Source organism: Megalops cyprinoides, chromosome 6 (assembly GCF_013368585.1).
Source record: "Megalops cyprinoides isolate fMegCyp1 chromosome 6, fMegCyp1.pri, whole genome shotgun sequence".
NCBI classification, from domain to species: domain Eukaryota; kingdom Metazoa; phylum Chordata; class Actinopteri; order Elopiformes; family Megalopidae; genus Megalops; species Megalops cyprinoides.
In genome coordinates, this window is record NC_050588.1 from 18,912,086 (window position 1) to 18,939,365 (window position 27,280).

The following is a 27,280-nucleotide window of genomic DNA, read 5'->3' on the forward strand; positions in this document are numbered from 1 at the left end:
ATTTCTAGTGTGTTCTCACTAATATTACTCTGCTTTTAGCTAAAAATCAAAAGTCAGATTTCCTTTCACTCAGCCTGTGACATAGAAGGTACCAGAGCTGATATCAGTGTCCAGCCAGTCCACACAACCTTGATCCAGCACTGAGGCACTACCTCATGGATAGTATTGAATGATATGGTTTGCATAATAGAAATATCATATTTATAAAGAGGCCTTTACACCAGGCAAAAACTAACAATGGTGATGAATTTAAGGAACACATTTATAAACAAACTGCTGTTCCCATTTACCAGCACACATCTGAGCTGGATTCCAGAGTTAACCCTTCAGCCCCAGTGAGAGCACAGTGAGTGGCACCAAAATCATTCCAGGATGTGTGAGAGGGAGAGGTGATGTAGCTGTTCCATGTTGCTGTGTAATGCACAGTAGTCATCATCAGGCTGTCTGGTGTCTGACTAACATTCCATTCCATTACATTCACTTAGCAGACGCTGTTATCCAGAGCAACCTACATAACAATTTCTACGTGTTATGCATTTATATAGCTGGATATTTTCTGAGGCAGTTCACATTAAGTACCTTGCTCAAGGGTTCAACAGTAACCTAACAGAGATTTGAACTGGATTTAATCTATTTAATTTTACTGAACTTGATGTTGGTGTCATGAACAGGTGGGCTAATAGAGTATTGTCCTAGTGCATACATCTTTGGTCAATAATGTCTAAACAGTTTACTGTCTACTAAGAAATACGGCAGCATTGTATCAATGCCATTGTCATGGAAACACCTGTGAAGAACTTGGTTGCCACTTCCTCTTTGGGAGGTCAAACTGTAATGATCCTGGTGGATTGTGGGATTTTGCTGCAAAGACCCCTTCCCCAGTGTCCTCCTCACTTGCCCCTCCATTGGGTGTTCATTTGAGTGTCTGTTTTGGGCCTCCTCTCCTCATTACAGACTGGACCACCCCCTGATATCACAGTTGTGCCAAATCACAAAATGAGGATTTCATTTAAGGGTTAACTGTGGAAGCAAACCCAGATTAGGTGATGTGTGATGAGGGTATTAGAGAGTACTGAGGGAGCACAAAAAGTACCCAAAACAGTAACAAATACAATGTAACATTGTATTTGTAAGACATACTAAATTCAGTGGGTTCAGTGTTACCTTTTCTTAGCTGCAATTGGAAAAGGCAGGCCAGAATCTTTCATGCCCCTCACTCACAGACTCCCTAAGAGAGCAGCTCTATCAGCAGTGAACACAGTAACAATGTTTCACCACTATAGGGTGAAAAGACCAGCAAAGCAGAGCCCTTGAATAGCACCTGTTCTTGGTTTAGAATGAAATGGAAGTTCATTGTGGTACAGGCAATTTATGAACATATGACCCACTAGAGGTCACTGTTGAATCACGAGAATTAGGCAGAGGGAGCAGATAAACTCTGTTATCATAAAAAACAGCCTGTTAATGATTCGATGATTCAGTCCTCACCACGGAATATTAATTACAACAGAGGTGTCTATTGATTAGTCTGTCTGTGTGCCTGTCTGTCTACCTGTGTATCCATGTCTGAGCATTTTGTTAAAGTGAAAGTCACAAAATGCTTGATGCATATACACATTGAAAAATCTCTTTGCCACTTCTCTGCTGAATCACTGCAAAACCACAAGAAAAAAAAGCGAGATTAGTCATGTCTCCTTACTGTTACTTTCACTTGCAGCTTTGCTTTGATTTAACTAGGTCTCTTGTTTCCTCTCTGTATAGCTTTGATAGCTGTTTCCTGTCATATGCTGGCTTTGCTCTCAGTGTTTGCATCATCATTCTTCCTAGCCTGCAACGCAGGTGGACCAGCATCTGACAGAAACACAAGGGGCAGGTTTAACACCTGTCCTTAACTTTGACTCACATGTAAATGCATACATTAATTATGTTCTTCACAAATGCAGATATGAGAGTGCAGTGATTACTAAAAGTGATTAAATTGTGTTTTTATTGACAAAAGAGACACCTGCATTTATTTTCAGTCAAAGTCAACGAGAAATGTTGATTGAATCTAGGTTTAGAGCTCTTACTCCGACTACACTTGAGCAGCAAAGCCCAGCAAGAGGCCTACTGTCTCAGCGGAGGTTTAGTTGGGCCTCTCTGCCTCACACCTGTCTCCAGAGCTGGCAGACACAGACACAGGAATCAAACAGGCAGCAAAGAACATGGTGCCGCAGGCATGAAGATCCTGGTCTTGTCCTATTCTGAGACTGACAAGATTACAATAGCAGAGTCTGCATTGACTGCCTCCTGATGCATAGTTTGGTCCATGTGGTCTACATCTTGTCACCACCCCCCCCCCTCCCCACCCCCCCCCGCAAGAAAGTGTTCTCTTTGTTATCTTTGACAGCTTCATGCCTCAAAATCTCAAAATCATATGACTCAGCTGCAGAAGGAAGATCAGGGCTTTAATAAAGAGCGCGTTGGCAGTCTCTGACAGCTGCTCCGTACAGTAAGTGCTGAAAAGACGAGTCACCAAAACAGCGGGCTGTTTGCTTTCATCCCATCTGTAAGCTTCAAGCTCCGCCCTCCCCTCACTCTTCTGACCTCTGGTCTCTGACCCTTCCTTCCCCCGTCAGATCAGTTTGAAGCCACACTGGACGCACTCACTTACGTAGACCTGAAAAAGACAGACAGGCAGACAGACAGACAGAGTGAAGAAAACGGCAGGAAATGGGGGAGGGGAGGGTTAACAAAGAAAGAAGCCCACTCACACAGAGTGAGATTTGTTGATTCATTCTTGAGGTTGGGGATGGTGGTGGTGGTGATGGGCAGGGGCACTCGTGTCATCACTGGCAAACAAAAAGTGAGCTTGTGCTCAAAGCATGGCCCTCTGACTATATTTTCATCACCTAAGGAGAAGAGACACTCTGACATCCTTACACGTGACGATTTATGAGTGATGATGATTATGAGGCCGTAGTGACAGTGAACAGAAACGTTTTACATTGATGTAAATGAGCATAAAATGATACTGAATCCATCACTCCCCTTCCAGCTCCAAGTTTCCTAGCTTGCTTTTTATTTGAATTCCAATACTGACAAAAACCGAAAAAGTGTGAAATGAATCAAAGGTGTAACTGATAATCCATATTCGCACCCTTTTCATCTCTCCTGTAGTTCAACACAGGTTTTCCCCTCTGGATACAGACACACCTTCAACATCCCACACGTCTGATCTCCTTTTTAATTACTCTCATTATAAAAGTACTTGAGTAATAACATGAAGTAATTAAGAGCTCTAATTATTAGCATGTGTCAGAAAAGATGTCACTGCTTGATCAATGTGCACGATAATATCACACCATGGGAATAAAACATAAATCAGTCTTCAGCGTTGTTATCCGAGCTCTCAGAGAGCTCAACAGAGATTCACTGTGCGCAATGATCAAACTTCAGACTGCCTCACTGCTAATTATTCTTCACTAAAAACCGGAAACCATGAGTGCCTTAGACAGCTCCAAACAAAGACACACTGGGCTAGTGAACAGAACTAAGCAGTGACCAATCTCCAGCCTCAAAGTCCAGCCCAGGGTTTAGTCTACTGAACTGTATCATAACTGGAGTAGATGTTCTCACTCTTGCAGATTAGGAGATTAGGAACAGCCATCCCACTTCCTCTTTAGTAAACAATTGTTCATTGTTTTCTTTTTAAGTCATCATGCATGTTAAGAAAAACTGTTATTGATCATGAAATGGATGGAATCATGGGGGATGAGACAAACATGTAAAATAAATAAATAAATAAATAAATTACATATTGAACATATGCCCATAGACACATACATACAAACAAATGCACATACACATCCATAACTAACAAGAGAAAATAATACAAAATAAAATACCTAAAAAACATAAATACACACACACACATGCATACATAAAAATATATATTACACAGAGATATTAGTTAAATTCACTGTCAAATATGGGCAGAGATGGAGATGCGCCATTTCATTAATGGGAGGACATGCCTCTGCTGCCTCTGTGCCAGACTCCTCTGGTTTCCTATTAAGATGCCACCAAACAGGTTGCTTCTTTAAAATCATTCCCCTCACGGAGTGAAATTGGCCGATCCTCACCCCATTACTGTGCTGCTCCACCTGGGGGAATCGAGGCCATCCGTCACCATGGCAACGAGCAGGCATGGCCTGCTCGATAAAGCGCAGAGGGGAGACCAGAAAACAGGTCCCTGCCCAGACTCCCAACCCCCGCTAATGAAATGGGACTCTCCTTGACTGTCTGCTGACCTGGAGCTGTGGTTTGACTCTGCAGGACCTTACAGAGAGCCTCACAGTCTACACAGAGTTACGGCTGGTTTCAGTTTTTCCTGGTGGAGGGCATGGTACCGATTGCTGCAGTAGCATTATTGATATGTGGAAAGCACACATGTGGAAAAACACAGGAGTTACTTTTGCATTATCTGTCCCCCTATTTTTCTCTGTCTCCCAAATTCTCATTACATTATTGTCATTTAGCAGACACTCTTATCCAGAGCGACTTACATATGTTACATGTATCCGTTTATACAGCTGGATGTTTACTGAGGCAACTGTGGGTTAAGCACCTTGCCGAAGGGTACAGCAGCAGTGCCCTAGCGGGGAATTGAACCGGCAACCTTTTTGTTTTAAGCCCCGCTCCTTTCCACAATGCTATACTGACACTGCATCCACTCAACCCCTCTCTCTCACTCTCACTCCACCCCTCACTCTATCACTGTCTTTCTCTCTCTCTCTCAGTCCCTCTCTCCCACATATCACACTCCCTCTCTGTGTCTTTCTCTCCATCTCTTACTTTCCCGCACACTCTCCCTCTACATCTCTCACTTCCTCTCTCTCTGTCAGAATCTTTATCTCCTTCTGTCTCCCACATCTCTCTCTCTCCCTTCTCTGTCACCACCTCTCTCTCTCTCGTCAGTGCAGGTCCCCCAGTGGCTGTTTCCAGCAGTCGCTCACTAATAACATGTGGGCAGGGTAAAAAGCACCTAGTGCTCTCACGCTGATATGAACTGAAAAACAATGCAGGGGAGAAATAAGTAATCCCCTTTGGGAGTAAAAATGAATGGATTAGAGGAGAAATCATATTAGTTATATTCATCATTGAGCTGTTTCAAATCAAGGTAGGCAAGTCATTATGAAGCCAATGAAGGAAGCAAGAACAGTACGAGAGAGGCAGATGAGGGAAAATGGGAGTTCTTGCTGAAGAGGTTTGTAACAACCAATAATGTAATAATTCCACATCATGCATGTAATAACTTATATTTATAATGTAATACATTTTGCATTTATAATGTAATGAAACAGATAATTTAATAGTTTCAGGATAATGTTATAAACTTGAATAGATAATAACAGTTACTATGTAATCAGATGAGTAACATTTTTATGAATGATGTAATAGCTTTTCAAAATCACTGTCTTCACATTGCCTCCTTTGTTTTAAGTGTCATATGCACCCACACGCACAACAAATGCTTATGTACAAGCATGAGTGAGCGCACACACACATACACCCTCACACTCATAATTGAACATTTTTGTGAGAAGAAATGTGTTCTGTTAAAATGTTTCAGTACAGGTTGCACAAGGTAATGGTAGGGATTGTATGGTGTTATGCTCACACTCATTGGTCTGTGAGTGTTGTTAGACTGGTTTGACACTGTTGCTCATTTAACTTGAATGGCTACACTTATGTGATTTTGGTTAAGTGTTACCATATTCATTAAAATTATTACAGTATTCATAAAATAGCACTCACCTGATAATGTTATTACTGTTATTCCATTACTCATTAAAAAAATATTACATTAACTAGTTTTATTACATTTTAAATACAAAATTTATTACATTATGAAAGTCATTACATTAGGTGGAGTTATTACATTAAAACACAGTGAAAACCTGAGACTGTGCTCCTCCTATGCTGGCAGCCAGTGAGCTATAGGAGAGGCAGAGACCTGAGCTCTATTTGATAAATATCCTTAACCTGTTCCTGATTACCATGAAAGACCAACAAGTGCGTAGATTTAAATAAGGGTCTTCCAATAGCAGCTGGTTCCTTTTTACTTTATTGCATTCAGTGTGATAGTACTGACTTTCTGCATTTCACATTAAAACATTTGAGTCGTAACCAGAAAAAAGGTTGTGAGTTAAAAAAAATGTTCTCTTTGTTACAGTCATAATGACTAAATGTAACCCAGTTGCATTGTCATTCCTGTGATGTGATGGGCACCAACATCTTCTCACATTAAAGCCAATCAAATAAAAGTAAAAAAAGTAAGCAAGTAATCAGGACCCAGCTGCTATAAGATGGTTATTATTAAAACTGGCTCGTTTGTTATTTAGGAAAAACAGGTTCATAATCTTGAGCAGGGGCATGGCAAGTTCCTTATACCTCCCTTCTTTGTACCTCCCTTATGACCACTGCTTCACACTGCTGCAGTGGTGCTCTCACTTTAAGCACAGAGCATAGGAAAAACTCCCTGCTGGCATGCTTTGCTCCTCGTTTTCACTAATATCTTGGTTAAAAGGAAAGCGTTAAAAAGAATTATTTGTAGCACTGAACCTTTATCTCAAACCAAGGAGCATGTGACCAGGCACTCGTGCAGAAGCTATTTGATTAATCTTTCGAAAGGCCCCTCTCCCCTAATCCGCTTCTCTCCTCGGTCGCAGGAACCTCACTTCAGATACAGAGGTAAACGGTCGCCCTCTCATCACTCTCTCAGAGGCTGCAGAGCCGCATTAGACCCAGGCAAACTGCCACCCGCCTTTCAGCCTCATTAGGTACAGCTTTCACGCTAGGTAGAGAAGGAGACAGAGACCCGTCTATTGATGAAGGAGAGGGAGAGAGTGGGAGAGGGTGAGAGAGGAAGGGTGGAGAGAGAATGAGAGAGGGAAGATGTAAAAGCTGCCTTCACATATATCGGAGTTTTCATGAATCATAGGAAAGCTTTCACTAATGAGAGAGGGAGACTTGCTACTTTTAAAACCTCTTTACTAGACGGCCGTTACAAAGAGCACTGAAAAATGGGAAGAAAAATACTTGCACGTGTATACATACACAGGCACATGTACAGCTGCATGCATACACATACACACAGACCTGCACAGACACATATCTCTCCTCTGCTTCCAACACACTCCTGATTCAGCACAGCACTTAGGACTGATTTCGTGTCCCAGCCGTGATGTATACATGGCAGTGAGATGGAATGTTCCAGAGCAAAATGCCCCAGAGACAGCCATGGGGGGCTCCTAACGAAGGTGCGTTAAATATGAGCGCATCTTCTGTGGTGATTATTCGGAAAGGTGAACCCCAGAATGAAACACTCTACTCCGAAGAGACAGACAGAGCCCCCGCGGAGCGAACACAAAGGCCACGTGTTTCATTTCTGAATTAATAAAGGGTACCCTGGGCTGCTTCCCTCAGGGGAAGCACATCCAACATTTATAAAGCAGCCTTGTGAGGACCTTCTGCTCTACAGAGTGTGTGTTTTGTGGGAACACGTCCAGCATTTATAAACCAGCCCTAGGAGGACCTTCTGATCTACAAAGTGTGCTGACTGTGAGGTATCCTCTCTGGGTTTCACCCTCAAATCAAGCAGCTGTATTTCTATGCCCAAAAATAAAATAAAAATTAAAATGGGATGATTGATTTGTTAGTTGCTCATCCACATCCAAGGGGACTAGCATAGCTTACTTTTTATTACATTAATTTATACAGCTGTGTCCATACTGAAGAGATTCAGATTAAGTACCTTGCCTGTGGGTATAATGGCAGTGATCCTACCTGGGAACAGACCCAGTAATCTTGTGGGCAGAATGAGGTTACAGAGCTGGCTGGTTTCAGAGGGAAGCTACACACCTGGTGCAGGTGGCACCATCTACAGGAGGGGTCATTACCAAGAAGGAGGAGGGGGTTTTAGTGATTCCGGTTCCTGACCCCACTACTCCACAACATCACCCATACTCACCACTGTCTTCCCTTTCTGTGAGGATGCAAACCACATAACAGGCAAGCAAAAACCCCAGGAGCTGCAGAGAGAGGGAGAGAGTAATACAAAACAAAGCTGTCATCAGTGCAGGGAACAGTTACTGCTGCATTTTGCTATGTACATTGTTACACAGAAGAAATTCAGGTATTTTACACACACCTGGAAAGCAAACCCATGAGCCAGCACTTGGAAATGAACCCTGCAATCTTTAGGAAGCGAGCCCTGCTCCTTACCACCACACCACAATATATGCAGAGGTGAGATGGAACACAGCACTGGAATGAAACCCAGCAACCCTCCAGAATTTAAGATTGCATTATCTGACTACTCAAGCCACTGTGCCATTCTTCAGCGACAGCAGATCTGGCATAAATCCCACAACACTCCCATCATCATCATTTGCAGTGACAAAATTAATTATTAAAAGGGCCCATGTTCTATCATTATACTTTAAAGTCTAAAAATAAAACTGCAGCTGACCGATAAAAGTGGTACAGCTTTTATTTATGGTTCGGCACATTATTCAGCAGTGCTGTGCTTAAAGTGTATTCAAAGGCGACAGGCAGCTTTCAGGAGAGAGGTGAAACAGCCCGGTTTCAGCAGTAAGTAATCTGCCAGGCAGTTAGTCTGCCAACAGTACTTGGTGACCAACAATGGCATTAGAGTGCAATCAGTAAACTTTTGAACTCAGCCCCAACTATAAACAGCAACTATAACACAAAGAAGCAGAGTACAGACACAGCCAGTATGGTGAATCATACTATTTGTTTACGACTTAAAATGAGAGTTTTCACATGCTGTCTCAACAGATAAAGCCAGGGCTACAACAATGGGTCTGGTGGAATCCAGATACAAGATATTGTATGCTGGATACAAGACACTAACTGCTGGAAACTACAAACTAAATGCTGGATACAAGACACTACAAGCAGAACACAGGATACTAAATGCTGGATGCTGGATATGGATACTAAGTACAGGATACTGAATACTGAAAGGTATTCAGTAGGTATACCTCAATCCCTATCCCCTAATACCTGCTACTCATATTACTTGCTGGTTGTTTTACATGAAGTATCGCAATGTGTTGGACTCTCTGATCTAGTGACTGGATGTATGGTAGTGTGTGTACTTGGCTTCTCTTAGTTTCTAGGCTGTCTAGTCATGTTGCACTAGTTAACTCGTGGCAGGGCTTGAATAGTGTTATGCTCACACTCACTGGTCTGGGAGTGTTGTTAGCCTGGTCTGCCACTGTTGCTCATTCAACACCTCCACTGGGCTCTTTGCAAGAAACAAAAAAAGCTAAGTGGTTTGTATTTCCTTACTGATTTTATAATTAAAGTTAACATGATGGAATATTTGAAGACAATAATACAATTGCGGTGTATAATAATTTCAGACAATGCAATAATTGCAGCCCTAATCATTCATGCAGTTGTTAAGCATGAAGAATTGATTCAAGTTTAATGGTGCACAAATCCAGTTTCTTAGCAACTGCTCCACACTTCACACCCATATTACCTTTGTCTCTCCTTAAACCACTACCTGATTTGATCTTTACTCAGAGAGGGAAACTTCTGCGGAGCTGTGCTGGAATCTGTCTTCATAATGCTGTTTTGTCCTTTCATCTGACAAATATGATGAATGAGGCAACCCATATGAAGCACTGCAGTCCTTCTAAAGCCACTGTCTGTAAAAGAATCTATATTCAGTGCCCCCCTCTGGCCCAGGAGTCCCACATCAAAGGTCTTTTTATACCTGTTCCCACGGCAGGTTTCTAGCTGCAGCTGTGAATGATGTGCATGTACCTTGCTCCATGGAAGCATGGACCCAGCATTGTCTGGAGACAGCCTTGGGTCTGACAATTCTGCAAACGCTGTCACTAAAGCTTGAAACCTGCTGTGGCACACCCCAGCTAAACAAGTCACCTCATTAAGTGCTTGGAATGAAAAAAAAATGCTTCTGTTTCAAAAGAATGAGTAGGGGGTCACATCACAAGCTACTAACAACTAATCATTTTTCAGCCTGCCCTTTATTTCTTCGTCTCTAAAAAAACAGAGACAAGTTCTCTCTCCAGCTGTAAAGTTGAACTCGCACATATTGCCAATCCTGTTTTGGATGCACACTGCGAGCGAGACAGGGAGGAGGAGAGAAGAGCTGAAAATGATGTACACGAAATCAGCGCTTTTTCAGCAAACACCCCTTACTGCAGGGATTCGTCCCCCTTCGCTGTGAGGGAGAAATCTCATAAATCCTCAGCCAGTTGTCACACAAAGACTCAGAGAGATGAGACAAGTGTAGCCTGAGGGAAGACTGCAGCTTTATCTGATATCCGTCTGTAATATCAGCACAGAACAGCACCGTGATGCGCCTGAGAGTGGCAGCAAGGTCAGCTTCACATACAGCATTCTGCAGCTGTCCTTCCTGTCTGAAGGTAATGCCATGGTGTGAATTCTCACCTTGATCCTTTCAAGAGCCCACTCACATACACTCTGTTCAGCCTGAATGGGTGATTCTGTGCAGGACCACTGCCATAGCTGTTCTCTGATCCCACCAAATATCTCTTAATTTTTATGCCCTGAGGCCAACTCCTTGCTAAATTAGATTAATACATCTTTATAGCTTTGAGACTTGTGGATTTGTGTGTGTCTAAACAAATGGACGGTTGAGCACAGCACCTTTCCACTTCGACTGCAGGTGTATATACAAACATATGTGTAATGGTTACTGTAACGTGGCTGGTAGTGCCTTTTTGGAAATGCAGGATATAGCAGGCTCCTGCCTCGCTAATTTCACAGCCAGCAGGGAAACCCCGCTGTTTCACACATGGTGCGTCAGGATGCTTGGAGCGTTGATGTGTGCTGAGGCCTCTTACCAGGCGTTAATGAACTCCGTGGGTGCGAATGCAGAGCGAGTGCTAAGGCAACGTGGTGCTCTCCAAGCGTTAACAGACACACAAGCTTGTTGTCAGTGCTAATGAATGTAGAGGGAGCTGTGTACAGGGGAAGGTGAGAGTGACTCAATTTGGGGAGAACAGAGAAAAGACGGAGGAGCTACAGAATGTTAATGCTCGCGGCTTCGAGACTGTACTGCATCTTTCCTTCAGCTGCACCCCTCTGTTACAGAATGTCCCCTGTGGTCCAGGATACATTACCCTGACAGGTATCAACGTGGCAAATGATCTTATCAAGTGCCACATCCTAAGCAAAAGCACAAAATTACATGCAGTACGGGCATGTGAGAAAGAAATCATTCAAAATCAACAGAACTCATCCGAACATGTGTCCACCTGTCACAAACTGCTATAATAACCAGCGCCATGATAGGCCTCATAATGATCAAAAGTGTGATTACTACTCCTCTGCCTCTCAGTTGTCCTGTTTAATGTCTCTCCACCTGATGCAACATATGATCAGCCGAAGTAAAAACCACTCCCTCCACAAACTCCAAACAGACTGTGGAACCTCCGTCTCCAGGGGGCACTGTTGGATATGCTTCTGACAAAAGCAGCGCCCGTTTCCGCTGCTGGCAACAGAAGAAGGAAACAAATTCCCACAAAAGCTTTGGTTCTACTGTGCAGATCTGGCTCCTCCCATGGTGGGATCATTCCCACGACAGTGTCCAAGAAGTTTGTGCGGGCTCTTGCTCAGTGAGTCTCATCATTTGTTATTTACTTAGCAGATGGCTTTTCCACAGTGAATATCAGCAATGCGGCTTAGGCACAAATTTGCTGATTTGAACCTCCAAGCCTCTGGTCTTAAGTCTAGTAAGTTCCCTCTCCACCATATCATGCAACCACCCTCTTGGGTATGAGCAAAGAGGAGGTGGGCATTGCCCTGGGGGTACTCACAGAGAGGAGGTGGGCATTGCCCTGGGGGTACTCACAGAGAGGAGGTCAGCATTGCCCTGGGGGTACTCACAGAGAGGAGGTCAGCATTGCCCTGGGGGTACTCACAGAGAGGAGGTGGGCATTGCCCTGGGGGTACTCACAGAGAGGAGGTGGGCATTGCCCTGGGGGTACTCACAGAGAGGAAGATCTGGACGGCGCTGTGCAGGACCTCTATGTACTGATGCTCCAGCAGGCAGCCTGAGACAGAGATGTAGGCATGGCTCTCCAGGCTCTGCTCGTCTGTGACATGCACCTCCTTTCTCACACAGCCCGGCCCATGCTCGCTCCACCACGAGGGGTGCCCCGGGAGGTTAAAGGTCAGGAGGTCACTGTCCTACAAGGAAAGGGAGAGGGCCCCCCATTAGTACTGAAGACCAGGGATCTCTTCCTCTCTATCTCTCTCTCACACACACACACACACACACACAGTCTCTTTCATACACACACAAACACACACATAGGATCAAACATTGAGAGATGAAGTAAAGCTATGGAACTTTCTACAGGCCAGATAGACCTCCACAGATAGCAGAGGGGTGTAGAAAGTACTCTGATGTGTCCTTTACACACACACACACACACACAGTGTATATGTCTTTGTTCAAAACAATTTTTTATGCATATGATACCATCTTCCTTCCATCGAATAACAGCAGTAGCCTTAGTTTCAGCTGCATCTCTGGTCTAGCTACACTTCAACTATAGACTTAACTAATGATCGACTAGCATGTCTGGCAACAGGCAGTCTTTGCATTTGCACAACATAGTATTTGTGTTGTGTAAGTGCTTTATTTATCTATATTAGTTTTTTTCCCATTTACTGTAAATAGCCTGCAACTATTTTCAATCAGAACATATTTTGTTGTTCTGAGATTAATTTTCATTCATTTATTGTACAGTAACAATCTTAATCCATGCAACATTTGTGTGATTTAAGCTGAATTATTGCAGTACTAACAACTGGTAATAATTTTGTGTTTTGGAAGAGTATTTGCCTTTTGCAAAATGTACTTAATGTACTTAAAGTACAAATCTGACTGAAAAAAAACATAGGGTTTTTTACATTAGAGGCTTTTGCTGCTGAAGAGAATTGACTGGATTGTCGTACTGAGTTTTTGAAGAAGCAGTAAGATGAGGTGTGGAATTTCCTCAGGGATGACCACTGTGACATAATTTGTGGTTGAACAACATTCTAAATAAAGCCCTTACTTTAGAGAGCCCACCCAGGTCCAGGTAGAAGCAGATTATGAAGATGTTCCACATCACCCAGACCATGGTCCACACAGTATACTGTGAGATACAGCGACACAACAGCCAATTAGTATGGACTAAAGCAATCACTGAGAGTGACTTGAGTTTGATAGTAAGGCTTCTTTGAGTTATTTTTTAGATAAAGAAATGTTAAAGTAGCAATCTGCATGTACCAATGGTAGCATGTTTAAGTGTGAGTGTGTGTGTGTGTGTGTCTGTGTGTGTGTGTGTGTGTGTGTGTGTGTGTGTGTGTGTGTGTGTGTGTGTGTCTGTGTGTGTGTGTGTGTGTGTGTGTGTGTGTGTATGTGTGTGTGTGTGTGTCTGTGTGTGTCTGTGTGTGCGTGCGGATGGCTCTTGAAGGCACTCACCAGTACAATATAGCGAGGCCGGTACTGTATGGTACCAAAGAGGCCCAGGATGACTGTGATGATGTGGAGGAAGTTGGCCAGGATGGGGCCCCACTGGTACCCCAGGAAATCAAACACCTGTCTCTCCAGAGAAGCCAGCTGACAGAGAGAGATGGATGGAGAGGGAGAAAGAGGTACTCAGAAAAGAAAAAGAAAACACACACAGTGATGTGGACACACACACATTCTATGTCTTTCTCACAGACAAGCACGCGCACACACACACACACACACACACACACACACACACACACACACACACACAGTGAGCAGTCCAAAAGAGAGTGTAAAAAAGTGAGTGCTGAGCTGGAAGGTCACTGCATGAAATGGTCACTGGAAAGAACATGATAATCCACTAAAAGGCTGCGCACTAATTTCTGTTAACTGATAACTGATTGATAGTGATGCAGTTCAAAATTGCTTGAGCGGTTTATTAGAGCTACGAATGACAGGGGAAACACACAGCGAATATATTTAAGAAAATGCATGTGTGCATGTGTGTGCCAACAGAGAGAGAGGCGGAGGGAAGAGAGGCAGGGAGAGAATGGAGTTTTTTAAACTTTTTTCCCCTTCATGCAACCATGTTTTGGCATCGACAGTTGTACATTAGGCTTGTCTCACTGCAACAACCTCTGTCAGGAGCACTGAAGAGAGACACGTGCAATCCTCGGGCACCTATCCCTCACAGCCAACAGCTATTTTTTGCACCGCAGGTCCACCACATATAGCGCTCTACAGTGGGTCTGGCGCTCATTGGAGGTGCTTGTCCACCAAACATCATCCAAGCAACCCGCAGGCACCTGACGAATTGCAGGATGCGATGAGATGACGTTACCCCAGCCAACCTACCCTCCAAATCGTAAACCGGTCTGCTGCTGGTCCTGGTCACTGCTGGTAAACTAAACGGCTGGTTTTGACCCCTGGCTCTAGGACTCAGCCTCTGTTCAGACCGAACTCCTTGATGACCGAGCTGCTTAAAACCCTGACAGAATGGGGTTTTAACTCTAAGTTACACTTCTGATAATAACATGAGAACAGCTGTGAAGGTTGCATCCTCTCTCATCCCCATCAGTGGTGCTTGTGTTTTGTGATTTGTAAGTGCGGACGGGAGTGAGCCGAAAGCCTTTCTCACCAGTGCAACCCCCTCTATGACAGACTCACACTGCGGATGAAGCAGAGATATATCACTTCACTGCCACTGCCCTGCAAGCCTGGTGACAGAGACATGATGACAGCAGCCACAAAATACTGGGATGTACTTATCTAGAATCCCCCCCCCCCTCCTTTTTTTTTGTTCTGCAACTGAATCTTACGTCAACATCTATGATCCTAATTCCATCCTATTTCATTATCACGTTAACCGCACCGCGGCTGCAATGCATGAATTAATAACAGCAGTTTTGTTAATTGCAAATGCAAAAAGGTCTGCATAAATAAAGGCGAGTGGGGTTTACAGAGACAGCTGAGTTTCCTCGCCTGTGCATCCTCCTGTGACGGATCACACTTTCATAATGCGATTAAAGAACCATCCATGCTTCTCTCTTTAACATGACAGAAGAGCAGCAGCAGTCTGAGTGCCAGCGCACAGACACACACAGCTGCAGCAGCTAAGAGATGGGAGCATGCACCTGCCCTAAGCACCAGAGGCTAAGCACCAGAGGCACCAGTGGGGTTGAGTCCTGGGACGATGCAGTAGTGCCCTTGAGGTTGGCATGAGATCTCTGGTAAATGCAGAGGTGTGTTGTTGGGAATGGGTAATGAGTAAAAACACATTCAGAGCCCAACCTAGATGACCAAGGGCCAGCAAACAGCCTAGGGAGTATCACAGCTTTCAGCCAGAGTCTCCTTGTCAGTGTATTTGACAGACTGCAATGTAATGACTGAGTGGTTGATGTGAAACCAGACTGTACTACCAACACAGATATTCTACGCATGGACTACATATTCAGCTCGGTACAATTCATACTGAAATGTGCCTTTTCCCTTGTTGAAGCTATATGTATTCTGTTTTTCTGGCTTGATATAGACATTCCTTGAGGGGCATGGTGTAAAACATCCATAGTCAGCAAAACATTGCACTGGAACTTCCTGTTACCAACTGGAATTTCTTGGACAGGGAAGTATGGAGGACAGACAAAACACAGGAGGTGAAAATGTGGTCATAATACATAATATCTGTGATAACACACATGGGCCATCACAAGCAGAATAACAAGCAGCTGGCAGCTGGGAGTCTTAGACTTTTAGTCTTAGACTGCATTTGCCTCACACTTTCCTGAGTTAAACTAACATTTGTCACAGATCAAACCCCTGACAGTAACAGAAAAACAGGATAAAACAGGACTGAATGTTGTCTGACATCTTGTAATATTGCAGATGCCTGTTCCTGTTATACAACAATAATGACACAACAGAGGAACCGATTCTTAATGCACTCATCCTCCTGTGAGTAATGTCAAGGTAAATAACTGAACAAAAACCCAATAAAAACATGTTTTCACACACTGTTTCCTATCCCTCCACTTGAGAGTGACCAATACAGTGAAATACAGTGCTTCTCTATGTTAGCGGGCTGCCCCTTTGCTTCTTAAATTCACAATCCAGCATTATTTCTCTTTTCCAGGTGCACTGTTGCCATGGTAATAGCCCCAGGGGCAGGGCTGGGGGCCGAAGAGCATCACAGAGAGAGAGAGAGAGAGAGGGAGAGAGAGAGAAAGAGCCTGCACTGTGCTCTCTGAGGTCACCCTCATTTCAGGGGGTGACAGTCCGGGGGTGGACACACACTCATCTTCTGGAGCTCTGAAAGAGCAGCAGGAGGGCATAGGATGCAATTAACATTTTAGTCACATTCAGGCATCACTGTAACTCATCCTCTGGATGGAGAATCACAGCACCCACCCATCCCCATCCCAGCACACATGCTGCCCATACTGTCTTCCTCAGAGCCATGAGAAAATCCTGGAAATCTCACAGCTTGTGCCACGAACACACATAAATACACAAAGTGAACATGTTCTGTGGACTACTAGGGCTGGGAATGGATGACAAAGCAATAACTGGGACCTAATTAAGACTGAGGCCTGGATTCTGTCAACACTTATCCTTAACTTGCCACGCAAATAAACGCAAGTGTCACTTTTTGAGCGACACAAGCGTAATTCATTTTCAGTCGATCTGGTGATCGCTGAACTTGGACATTCGTTGAACCAGTTGGCCATGGACGCATCAGGCTTAACCTGCTGAAGAATATGAGTAAGACTTCCATTTGAATGTGTGTGAAAATAAAGGAGAAACACGGACTGAATCCAGGCCTCAGCTGTAGACGTGTTCCATCTGTGAGTGTTCCTCTGTTCCCTTCTGCACTGTAAGCCGACATCAGACAAACAAGCTCAAGAACCTGAACTTGCAGCCCTGTGTCCTTATTATATGCGAATACCTTTATCAAATCACTTATAAATACATCCCAGATGTATCATGTGCTATCCAATTCACAATCACTGTAACCTCTGTGTAAAATCTAATATAGTATAAAGTGGCTTACGGAGATCATTGTTACAGATCATTGCCAGTCACCGCGGGTACACTATTGTGGTGCAAGATAACGTTACTCATATAAATCAATTTTTGGCACAGTGTAAAGACATTAATGTCTTATGTCTCAGATTATTATTCTCTTACAGATCATTAATAGGCGTTGTGTTCATACTATTATGACGTAGGTTGTTTTTTCATTATGCTAAAATAGAAACTGTTGTACGCTTATACTCAGTTTTTCACCTTGCTGGGTTTTTGTTGTGTTACTGGATATTCTATAGCTACCTACAACATGTTCTTGCTTTTCTTGGTGATTCTGTCATATCCATTTACTCTATTTACCATGCTGTCACTATCAATGTTGTTAACATCCCAAATAAGAGACATTTGTGACTGGCTATTCCTGTCTGTAATTAAATTGCATACCAAAGGTGACGTTTTACAGTAAAGTACAAGAAAGTTGCCAACAGACCAACACCTATCACTGATGAGGGCAGGACACTGACACCCTGGAGTCCTTGTCTCCTCTTAATAGAAATACAAATCACTGTATGTGGGTCTTAATTATGTATCCATTTCTGAGAATATCAGTGAATCAATTAATATCCCCCCCCGGCCTCCCTTCTCACCAGTTACCATGATGCTGGTCCAGCCAGCACCACATCCTTTCCCCCGAATCTGTTAATATCAGGCTCTTCCAGCGGGTCTGCTCTCACCCTGACCGTGACCGCTGGCTGGTTCTGCTCTTTGGACTGGAGGGATCGAAGCCGCCTCCCCACGGAAACCGTCTGCTCTCGACAGAAAGCAGCAGGGCGGCAGACGCCCGACCCAGGCCCAGCATGGTCAGGACAAGCCGCAGAACGCCGTCAGCGTTTTGTCCCTTTCAAAGATGTCGATTTCACGGATCAAAAGAGGGCAAACGCTGGCTTTCACGATAGTGTGCATCGCTGCATGCTTTTCAGGGTGAACATTCTGATTCAGATGCGCACTTCTTTATGTTCTGGATTTAATTCAGCGAGGGGAATGTTGAGATGCCAATGCATAGATTAGGTCATAGTTCATGAATGTTTCCATATGTTTGTAATGGTTGGTGTAAAATCCTCTGTGACATCAGAAAAAATCCACTTTAGTGTTTGAGGACTTCAATGATCTTTGATCTGCCTGAACCCTATGATTACATTTTGTGACTCCATAACTCTGTAGATTGAAACTTCTCTGAAAGATGCCTTTTTTATGAAAGAAACACTCTTTAAATGCTAGTCTGCAGACATCTGAACTGCCTCAACTCTTCTCTGTTGAAGCTGACTCTACCAAGAACAATTGAAAAGACTCTGAACCCTGTATGGACCCACTTCTTAGAGCTTGACCTGTTGGAGTAGTTGTTTATGTACTGTATCTGTCTAAGGCAACCTCCTGAACTACTCATTCTAACTGACCATGCTTTCATCTCTTCTCTTATTATACAACATAATATATTGTCTTGGCCAACTTGGCTGAAATAAACTCTTGGTCTCTAACCTTATTTCTTAGGGCCATCCATTGTTCAGAAATATTCTCCTGCTCTTTCATGAACTGAACCACATCAACCAGGTCCTTTTAAATGCCGCTTGTAATTGATCATGGTTACCATGGGAGATTCTTCACTGTCCGCCTGATTGGATGTGTTCAAGCTTCTGCACTTTCAGCACACAGGAAAATCTCACAGGCATCTAACACTTGTGTGTGTCTGTGTGTGTGTGTGTGCGTATATGTAAGTATTGTCGTGTGTGTGTTTGTGTGTTCTTGTATGCATGTCTATGTGTGTGCATGTGTGTATGTGCGTGTGTGTGCGTGTGTGTGTGTGTGTGTGTGTGTGTGGAGTGTGTGTATATATGCATGTGTGTGTATGTCTGTATGTGTTTGCATGTATGTGTGTTTGTGAATATATGCGTGTGTGCACCCTTCTGTCCAAGCCCATGCTGTAGCATTTACCTCTTCAGTAATATGATGATATAATAACAGTAATGGTAGGAAAGCACATTTATTCAGGTAGCTGGATAGAGGATAGAGGTAATAACTGTCAATCTTTTGTGAAATCTGAGCCACTTACTGTAAGCTGGAAAAAGTTATAATCAATAAAGGCTCATTATCTCTGCCATGTTGAAGGCATAGGAGCAGGGGGCAATTAAAAAGATAAAGTTGCATTAGAGGCTGTTTGAACAGGGGCCTGTTGGTCTAATTCAGTACACTGCGGCCTGCATCCTAACACTCTGAAGCTGAGCGTTATCGATCCCGTATGCATGCGGTTTTAGGTTTTGATAAAGAGCCAGAGATAAACTGTGTGTGAGTTGATTATCATAAATCCAGTGAGGGTTTATTGCTGGCTGATAAAAGCAAATTCACCACATCGTAAGTGCTGTTTATTCACTTGCTCCATATCAGCAAGCTTGAAATACGACTTGAAATACGACAAACTTGAAATACAAAAGCGTTACTCTTAACCACTGTGGTGCCTTACTCTGAGCTTTTGCACAATATTTTTCCAAATGACCACTAACTCAATATGATGCAGAAGAATCAAAAACATATAAAGATATACTTATATAAGATCTGTTGCTCAGATTTAAGATCATAGCACAAAAGAGCTTAAATTAAACCCTCTCTCAGTCACAGAGGCATCCACTGTGACACATATTGTTGTTTACCAACCGTGGATCCACTGGGACCATGGTGCATACTCTTCATTCATTCATTCATTCATCCATTCACTCATTCATTCATTCATCCATTCACAGATTAGTTAAGGTCTGGGTTAAATCAACATTTTTGCAAATGTTCCTTTTTTCTTCACAAACACAGATCAGTAAGTGCTTTAATCACTACAATAAAAAACAGTATTGGCACTGAAAAAGTTACACTTGCCTTTATTTGATAGTAAAAGCTAAGGTTAAATGTTCATTGAATCCAGGTGTAGCTCTTACTCAGGTATGTTGAAAGCTAATCAATGGTGTCAGATTGTTCAAGGGGAACAAATAAGCAGACATTCCTTTACCTGTATCTTTTTGTTATCCTATACACACCTCCAACAGTCCATTTCTTTCAAAAAGGATCCAAAGATGTGGTAAACAATTATTGAGACACATCAAAATCCAGATCACTGTTTGACAGTCAAATAAAACAGTCAAACCAAACTACCCAAATGTTCAATTAGAACGGAAACCAGGGTGGAAACATAAGGCAGGCCTAGTCATTTACGGTCAATTAGTTTAACAGATATTACCAATTGAATACGTTCAATTACTACGTAACAACAAGTTTGTTGTTAGCCAATTGCTTGGTTATTAAGACACTATAAAAGAATGTCAAAATGTAGTTACTTTATAAATAAATGAAAATGAAATTACTTTACAAATAAGGAGACACTGGAAAGACAACGCAACACACACCACACACACACACACACAGAAGCACATGCACCCATACATTCACACACATATGCGCACACACACACACACAGGGAGCCCAGCTTGAAACAAAAAGCCCCGTTTGATCAGTGTAGCTCATAAGTTCCCTGCTGACAGATTTATGTGACATAAAAGCATTGTACAAATGGAAGAAAAGAAACAGGCACTGGGAAATGGCTCTGTAGATCTGCTCTTACCCATCAAATGTGATCATTTATCCCGTGAGCAGACATCCTCTTCAAAGGTAACTTCAAATCAGACGTTTTTATTTCTTACTCATTCATGCAGAGATAAAGCACCTTTGTTAGGGTTACAACTGTGGTGTCTGCCCTGCCTAAACCCATGCCCCTCAGGGCCATAGGCCAGCACTTTAGAAATAATACTTAACAACCAAAAAAAAAAACCCTGACAGGAGACAGCTGTCAGCTGATATATCTCCGAATAACTGGACAACCAAGACAGGCCATGAATTTGGGATGAACAGGAAACTCTATGGTACCTTAGCTTTGAACATAACATCATGAATTTAAGTTTTTACACTTTTACAGACATCTTGTTCTGCCAGTCTTCATAGGCGTCGCTGTGTTAAAAGCAGCCAAGATGTCAAGTTTTTGAAATTTTGAAAATAATTTTAATTTGAATTGATCGAGGCCTTTTTCACAATCCTGTCTTAATGGGCTCTGACGCCATCCCATCTTCGTAATTCTCTCCGCACATCAATCCATTACAAGAGAAACATGTTAGAGTCACAAACTCATTTATGAAATAGCCCAAACACACAATAACAACTACAATATCGATTTTATTATTTTTGAACTAGAGGGGCAGTTACCTACCTCAAAAAACTTCAGTGTCAAGGACCGGCTAAAACAGCTGGTTTTGTTTGGATGGATAAGGGACCGCGGCTTTGTGTGGAATCATTCCAGGTATTTTCGCTGAGTGCGATCACAGAGCTACAAGTGACCATGGATCAAACTCTTTGTGCGCTGTTGACGTTTTAATACTCAAAGCGTAGCATTGTTATCATTGATTGCACCCACTCATGAAACTCGGCAATGACAAGGCGACTACTTACGTGAAGAGGCTGGACAGACGGTATACATGCGTGGTCATGTAGACAGTACATACCACTACAATGGCAGCGTTAACATGTATGTATTTTCCCCAATGGAAAAAAATATGCGCAAACAATCCGAAAAAAAAAAACTTGCAGGTTGTAATAAACGGTATATATTTTTCCACGGACTGAATCGGTTTAGGCTACTCTCCAAACGTACAACAACAATACAGTTTATCAAGTATTGAGAAATGGCTATGACAGGGGACTTACCAATTGAAGAGTGCAGAGAAAAATCAACACGCATCTTCCGCTGCAGCACCCCATTGTCACGTTACCCAAACAGCGCGTTACGGCACAAGACAAAAGAAAGAAAAACTGTGCTCCAGATAGTCAGAAGGAGAGTCGCCCGGAACCCATTTCCAAAGGCATCGCGGTGAACGGTGCTGTGGACAGGCGCATCGCTTTCCGGACACGGACCTCTTTTGCTGTACCCGGAGGTGGAGGAGAAACACACATCCAGGTGTGCCTTTGTGTGAAGTATGGTGAGAAATCTGAATCTCAGCACCTCGGAAGTTGTCAGACCGCGGCGTGCAGCCCGGCGCGGGAGGGAGTAGCACAGGAGGGTAGACGAGGTCGCGACCGTGACCGTGACCATGACCTCGCAGTAATTATGACTAAGAACAGGTTTGATAATAATAATAATAATAACAACAACAATAATAATAATGAAATATTTAATAAATTGCAATATATATTTTTCAGGACCCATACCCATACAGCGCGTTTAAAAGAACAGAAACTACCAATCACACACACCTATCTGCTTTTACGAAAGCACGGGAATTACGAAATACGGTCGTTGTAATTGTTATAATTAATGGATTGCATTAGGCATGGTACAAATTCCTGACAATGTAAAACAAAGCAAACTTTAAAGTTCGGGTTGTTTGCGGAAACAATATTTTTTGACGGGTAATATTAATAGTCGTAATAGTAAAAGCAACTATAGCGGTAGCATTAGTTAGCACTAGTAGTAGCAGCCATAGCAAGAAAATAAAAGTTACAACACCAGTTTTGCATTATTGTTATCAGCAGCGATAAAAGTAACAATAGATGTAGAAGTAGTCACAGCTGTATTAATAAGAACATCAGCAGTCATAGCAGCATCAGTGGTTAGATCAGCAGTAGCACCAGCAGCAGCCGTAATATCGGTTGTCCTGTTATCAGAGTTTCGGGTGTTAGGGTTCAGGGGAAATTAGAGGGGCAATAACAACAGCTTAAGTTTCAGAGGTACACTTGTGGGGCGACCTTTCTTTCAAAAGTATTTTGTTCCTTTGATCAAGATGCTTCCAGTAAAAGATATAAATCATATCAGCGCCATCTCCTGGTCATCTCAAGTCTTCGCGTACACACTTGAGTTAGCTTGCATCTTTGTGGTCTGCGGCCCAGCAAATGCTCAGCGTCATCATCATCATCATCCTCATCATCATTGTAACCACCATCAATTATTATTATGACTATTATTTACCCAACTATATAATTCTGATACCATAAATGCCTCCCCACCTCTGAAGTGTGATGTTTAAACTTCTAGCTCATAATTTGGGGTGCAGTTTTTCCTCAAACTTCAGAGAGATGCTCCATCCCCTCCTCCCACGCTCACCCCTCCCCTTTCTGCTTCCCTGATTCATTAGAGAAACTCTTCGGAATGCAGCCCCTCCCTCCCCTGTCAGGATCCTGCGTCGTGCCCGGTCTGAGGAAGTGTGATGAATCTTTTACACGTCGGCTGGCGGAATGAGGGAGCGCTTCACATGGAATAACATCACAGCTGCTTCTGCCCCCTGCCTTAAAAGCCTCTCTCTTTCAACTACTGAACTCCCAGCCCCCTAAAAATAGCAAGCTATTCTTTTGGGATGCATGCTCATTTGTATCTCTGAAAAACATCATTCTTCATAGAACAACAGTGTTCTAAAACTCACACTAAATAATAAGCAACTGGGCCACTGTAAGAACATTGCTGATTATTGCGGTATCATCAATGTTATTGCTATCATCATCATCATCATCATCATTATCACCATCATAATCATCATTGTCATCAGCAACAGCATGGTCATCATTCTCATCAGCCAAACAGAAGAAAACAAGAAAGCAGTTCTCCACAGTGTTGACTTTAATTCTTAAATAAGGCAGTAAAGCAACTGGTTTGTTAGGAAATTGTTATTTAGACTCTTTTTGCTGCATTTACTGGGTCCTATGAGACTCACACGAACTGGGCAACACAAAGCAACATTACACACAGACACAAACGTGCACATGCATGTGAATGGGCACACATATATGCATACACACATTCATGCACATACATACACATACTCACACAAACATAAACACATCATGCAAAGGACACACTGTAACACAGCGGGTAGTAAGAACTGCAGTTATGCATGGACCCACACAACCATGAACGCATGCACACAAATTCAGACGTGTGTGTGCATTGATGTAGTTGTTTTTACCTCCAGTGTTACAGTGAATACTTGACTATTAAGGGTTTAACACATTTTTTATGAGTTCAGACCCCTCACCCACTCATCAACCCCCTCCTCCCACACACACACACACACAGATTGAGGACCCCCTTAGGTGAAAGAGTTCTCTGTGTGCCACAGACATCCCTGTACATGCACAGCACAATCTTTACAGCTTTAACCTGTTTTTTAATGGCTAAAGAAATCAAGTCTTATACGGTGGCAAGGGTAGCCATTTTTCTATAGGGTAGAAATTTGTTGATGTTTGTTGTTGGTTATTGTGCTCATATTGTTGCAAGGACTTCCCCCCCAAATTCACAACTTTGGGGTAGCGTTGGTCTGCAGAGTGTCTGTTCGGCTGTGCTCTGCACACAAGCCGAGGGCTGATTGAGTGTGACAGGCCTGTCGCAGCTCCACAGTGCAGGTTCCAGACCTGCTTTATGCTGTCGCACATTAACTGGGCTTAGACTGGTGGGGGGGGGGGGGGGGGGGGGGGGGAGAGAGAGATAAAGTGAGGCTTATAACTGGGATGACAAAGGATTCACTGACCAATGGAGTGCAGCTGTCTGTCAGAGCGGTGGGAGGGAGTTAAGGACGGGGGGATAGTTTAGAAACCAGCAATACTAATAGCAAAATGGTCTGAATGGCTTTTCACAAAGGTCCACCGACAGCTCATCCACACACACCAGTTTAAGCCATGTCTTCTAGCCTGGTGTGGTCAGTCTTCTGCTAGAAGGGGATGCTCATTATCTTTCCGTGTTATTCATGTTATCTATAGATTAATGCCAATGATTATGGGAAAGCTATTGACTAATACAGTAATCTGATGACGTCATTCTTCTGCATTAGGTGTTGCCCCACATAGCAACATATTGTTTACGGTGTGTGCATGGAGCATGTACCTGGTATTGCAAGAGCAAAAATTCATACTGTAGGTTGGAATAGTCTGAGCTATGCAGAAACACACAGCTACCTCAGATGTGCAGACACATGCTCGTGTTTTTACCACCGATTTTTCGATTAATGTATCTATGTGTGCAGTTATTTTGTTGATGCGTGCATCTTATTATTCACCCTGCGACGTTTCTCTATTGGTCCATGGGGCGGCGCTGGAAACAGGAGCCATTAATTGCCTGTGAACGGGTGGGTTATGTCTCCGTCACGTGGTAGCGCCGAGCCGAGCAACCGAGCGGAGGGATGGAGCAGGCTTGAGGAGCCGAGGAGGTGCCTCTCGCTGTTGTAACATCAAGCGTCAACGAAAATAGATCAACCGCAGCTTCTGTGTGCCAGGGCAGCGCGCGGGGGGAGGTGGGCGGAGGGGGCTGACGAGAGAGCAGTACCATGCTGCATTCATTTTTTTCCCTCTCTCCCTCACGAATCAGAACTTATTGCAGAAAATGATTATGATAGCGGAGTCAGCGGGGTCCGAAAGGAAAGAGAAAACCAGCTCGAAATAAAGCCGAGATGCTGCGTACCGTCGCGCCTCCGAAACCTTTGAGGAGCTGAGTGAGTATGAGGTCTTGGCGCAATTTCCAGCCCCGGGCATGTCTCTCTCTGTCATGTCAACTGCACGTTGCTTCGAATTTCCCCCTTCAACACTATTGGATTTTAACGATAATGTGCTCCTCTGGGGAATACAGCTCGCTTAGCAGTTGTTTTAATTGTGCGGTTGTACCTGTTTGATTAATGGGTGGTTGTTGCGAATGGCTTAGGCTACACGTGAGACACGTTGTAATATTTATGTGCCCATATGCATTTACACATCCATTAGAAATAATCCGCACGTGCACGTAACTGACACATTGTGTCCACATCCCCCTTTGTGATCAGCTAATTAGTCAATTCAACCGAGAAGTTTGGTTTAATTACAGACGGGAAAATGTACAGTAACGCCTACGGAGTCAGTTTCAAATGAATACAATTAACTGTTCCAGTCGATAATACATTGCGCGAGGGTAATTAACAGTATACCGATACAATTAATTGTCATGTATTAGCCCCCCACACCCCCACACCCCAAAAATGTGGAAACGGTACCTGACCGCAGCGGTGGTACCGCACTGGCGCACAACAGATTTTTTACTTTGATCTTGACAAAATCTTTTCAAGGCGTTAATGATCTGAAGGGAAACACCCCTTGGGATGTGCATAGTGAATTACTGATATTCTACAGGAGGTCGATTGCATTGTGTTTGCCACGCGCGGGGATAGATTGTATTCCTGCAATATTGTCGGCGGTGAATTATTATTATTATTATTATTATTATTATTATTATTATTATTACTAGTACTACTAGTACTACTAGTACTACTACTACTATTATTAGTCTATTATGTCGCAGCAAAGGTGTTTCTTTTCACACGTTTTGTCCTCTTCCCTCACCTCACCTCCGATTTTGCAACTGGTTAAATTGTGTTATTGATTAATGAATTTATCAGTGCATACTCATATTCAGACCTGTTGACGTTGGATCACCAAATCATTGCTTTCCTTCTCGCTGATATTGCCAAAATAGAAGCACGATATGTATGCAAGGAACGTATTGCAGGCTGCTACAGAATTCAGTGGGAATCATTAAATGCGCACTGGAATTCAGTTAGAGCTGCGCTAATGAGCAAGTGGAAAATGAAGCTTTACCCCTGATCAGACTTCTCACTGTGTGTGCCCTGTGTGTGTGCAGAAGAGAAGCAGAGAGAGGGTGAGAGAGAGAAACAACCAGGGAAAGACAGAAGTTTATTCACTCATAACACTTGGTGTACCTGAGGCTTAAGGCACAGCTCCAGAACAAAAGACAGAAAAGGCAGTGAGTGCATACAAGCATGTACAACCATATGTGTGTGCGTATGTCTATGCGCATGTGTGCAAGCATGCTTGTGTGGATGTATGTAGATGGTTGTGTGTGTGTGTGTGCGCGCGTGCGCATACTACACATTCATTGGCTGGATTTAGCTGGAGGGAACTAAAAGGTCATGGTCATCATAGCCAAGTTAAAGAATTTGCCTTGCCACCAATTTAAGGTGTAATTATTATGAGGATCACCAGGATGTAGATGTCTGCAGATGAATTCCAAGATCCCCTACATGAGTGGTTCCTTAGAAATAGTGACAGGTGCTGATTGTCTCTGTTCAT

The 27,280-nt window shown here is 43.2% G+C and overlaps 1 protein-coding gene across 1 annotated transcript; it reads right to left on the reverse strand.

Annotated features, from left to right (window-relative positions):
- Positions 1-2,591: 2,591 nt before the first annotated feature.
- On the reverse strand, positions 2,592-21,943 carry LOC118779826 (sodium/potassium-transporting ATPase subunit beta-1-interacting protein 3-like). The gene is made up of 6 exons (XM_036532111.1): positions 21,890-21,943; positions 13,544-13,681; positions 13,134-13,214; positions 12,061-12,258; positions 8,015-8,075; positions 2,592-2,659 (listed from the first exon to the last, which is right to left on the reverse strand). The coding sequence occupies exons 1-6, from the start codon at positions 21,941-21,943 to the stop codon at positions 2,646-2,648; spliced, it is 546 nt and encodes a 181-aa protein (XP_036388004.1). The 3' UTR covers positions 2,592-2,645.
- Between the last annotated feature and the right edge of the window lie 5,337 nt (positions 21,944-27,280).

Coding starts and splice junctions, on each gene's coding strand:
- LOC118779826 (XM_036532111.1), bottom strand. CDS start 21,943: ATGGGGTGCTGCAGCGGAAGATGCGTGTTGATTTTTCTCTGCACTCTT. Junction 13,215..13,543: donor GGCCTCGCTATATTGTACTG/GTGAGTGCCTTC, acceptor TGTATCTCACAG/TATACTGTGTGGACCATGGT. Junction 12,259..13,133: donor ACCTGGGTGGGCTCTCTAAA/GTAAGGGCTTTA, acceptor CTTTCCTTGTAG/GACAGTGACCTCCTGACCTT.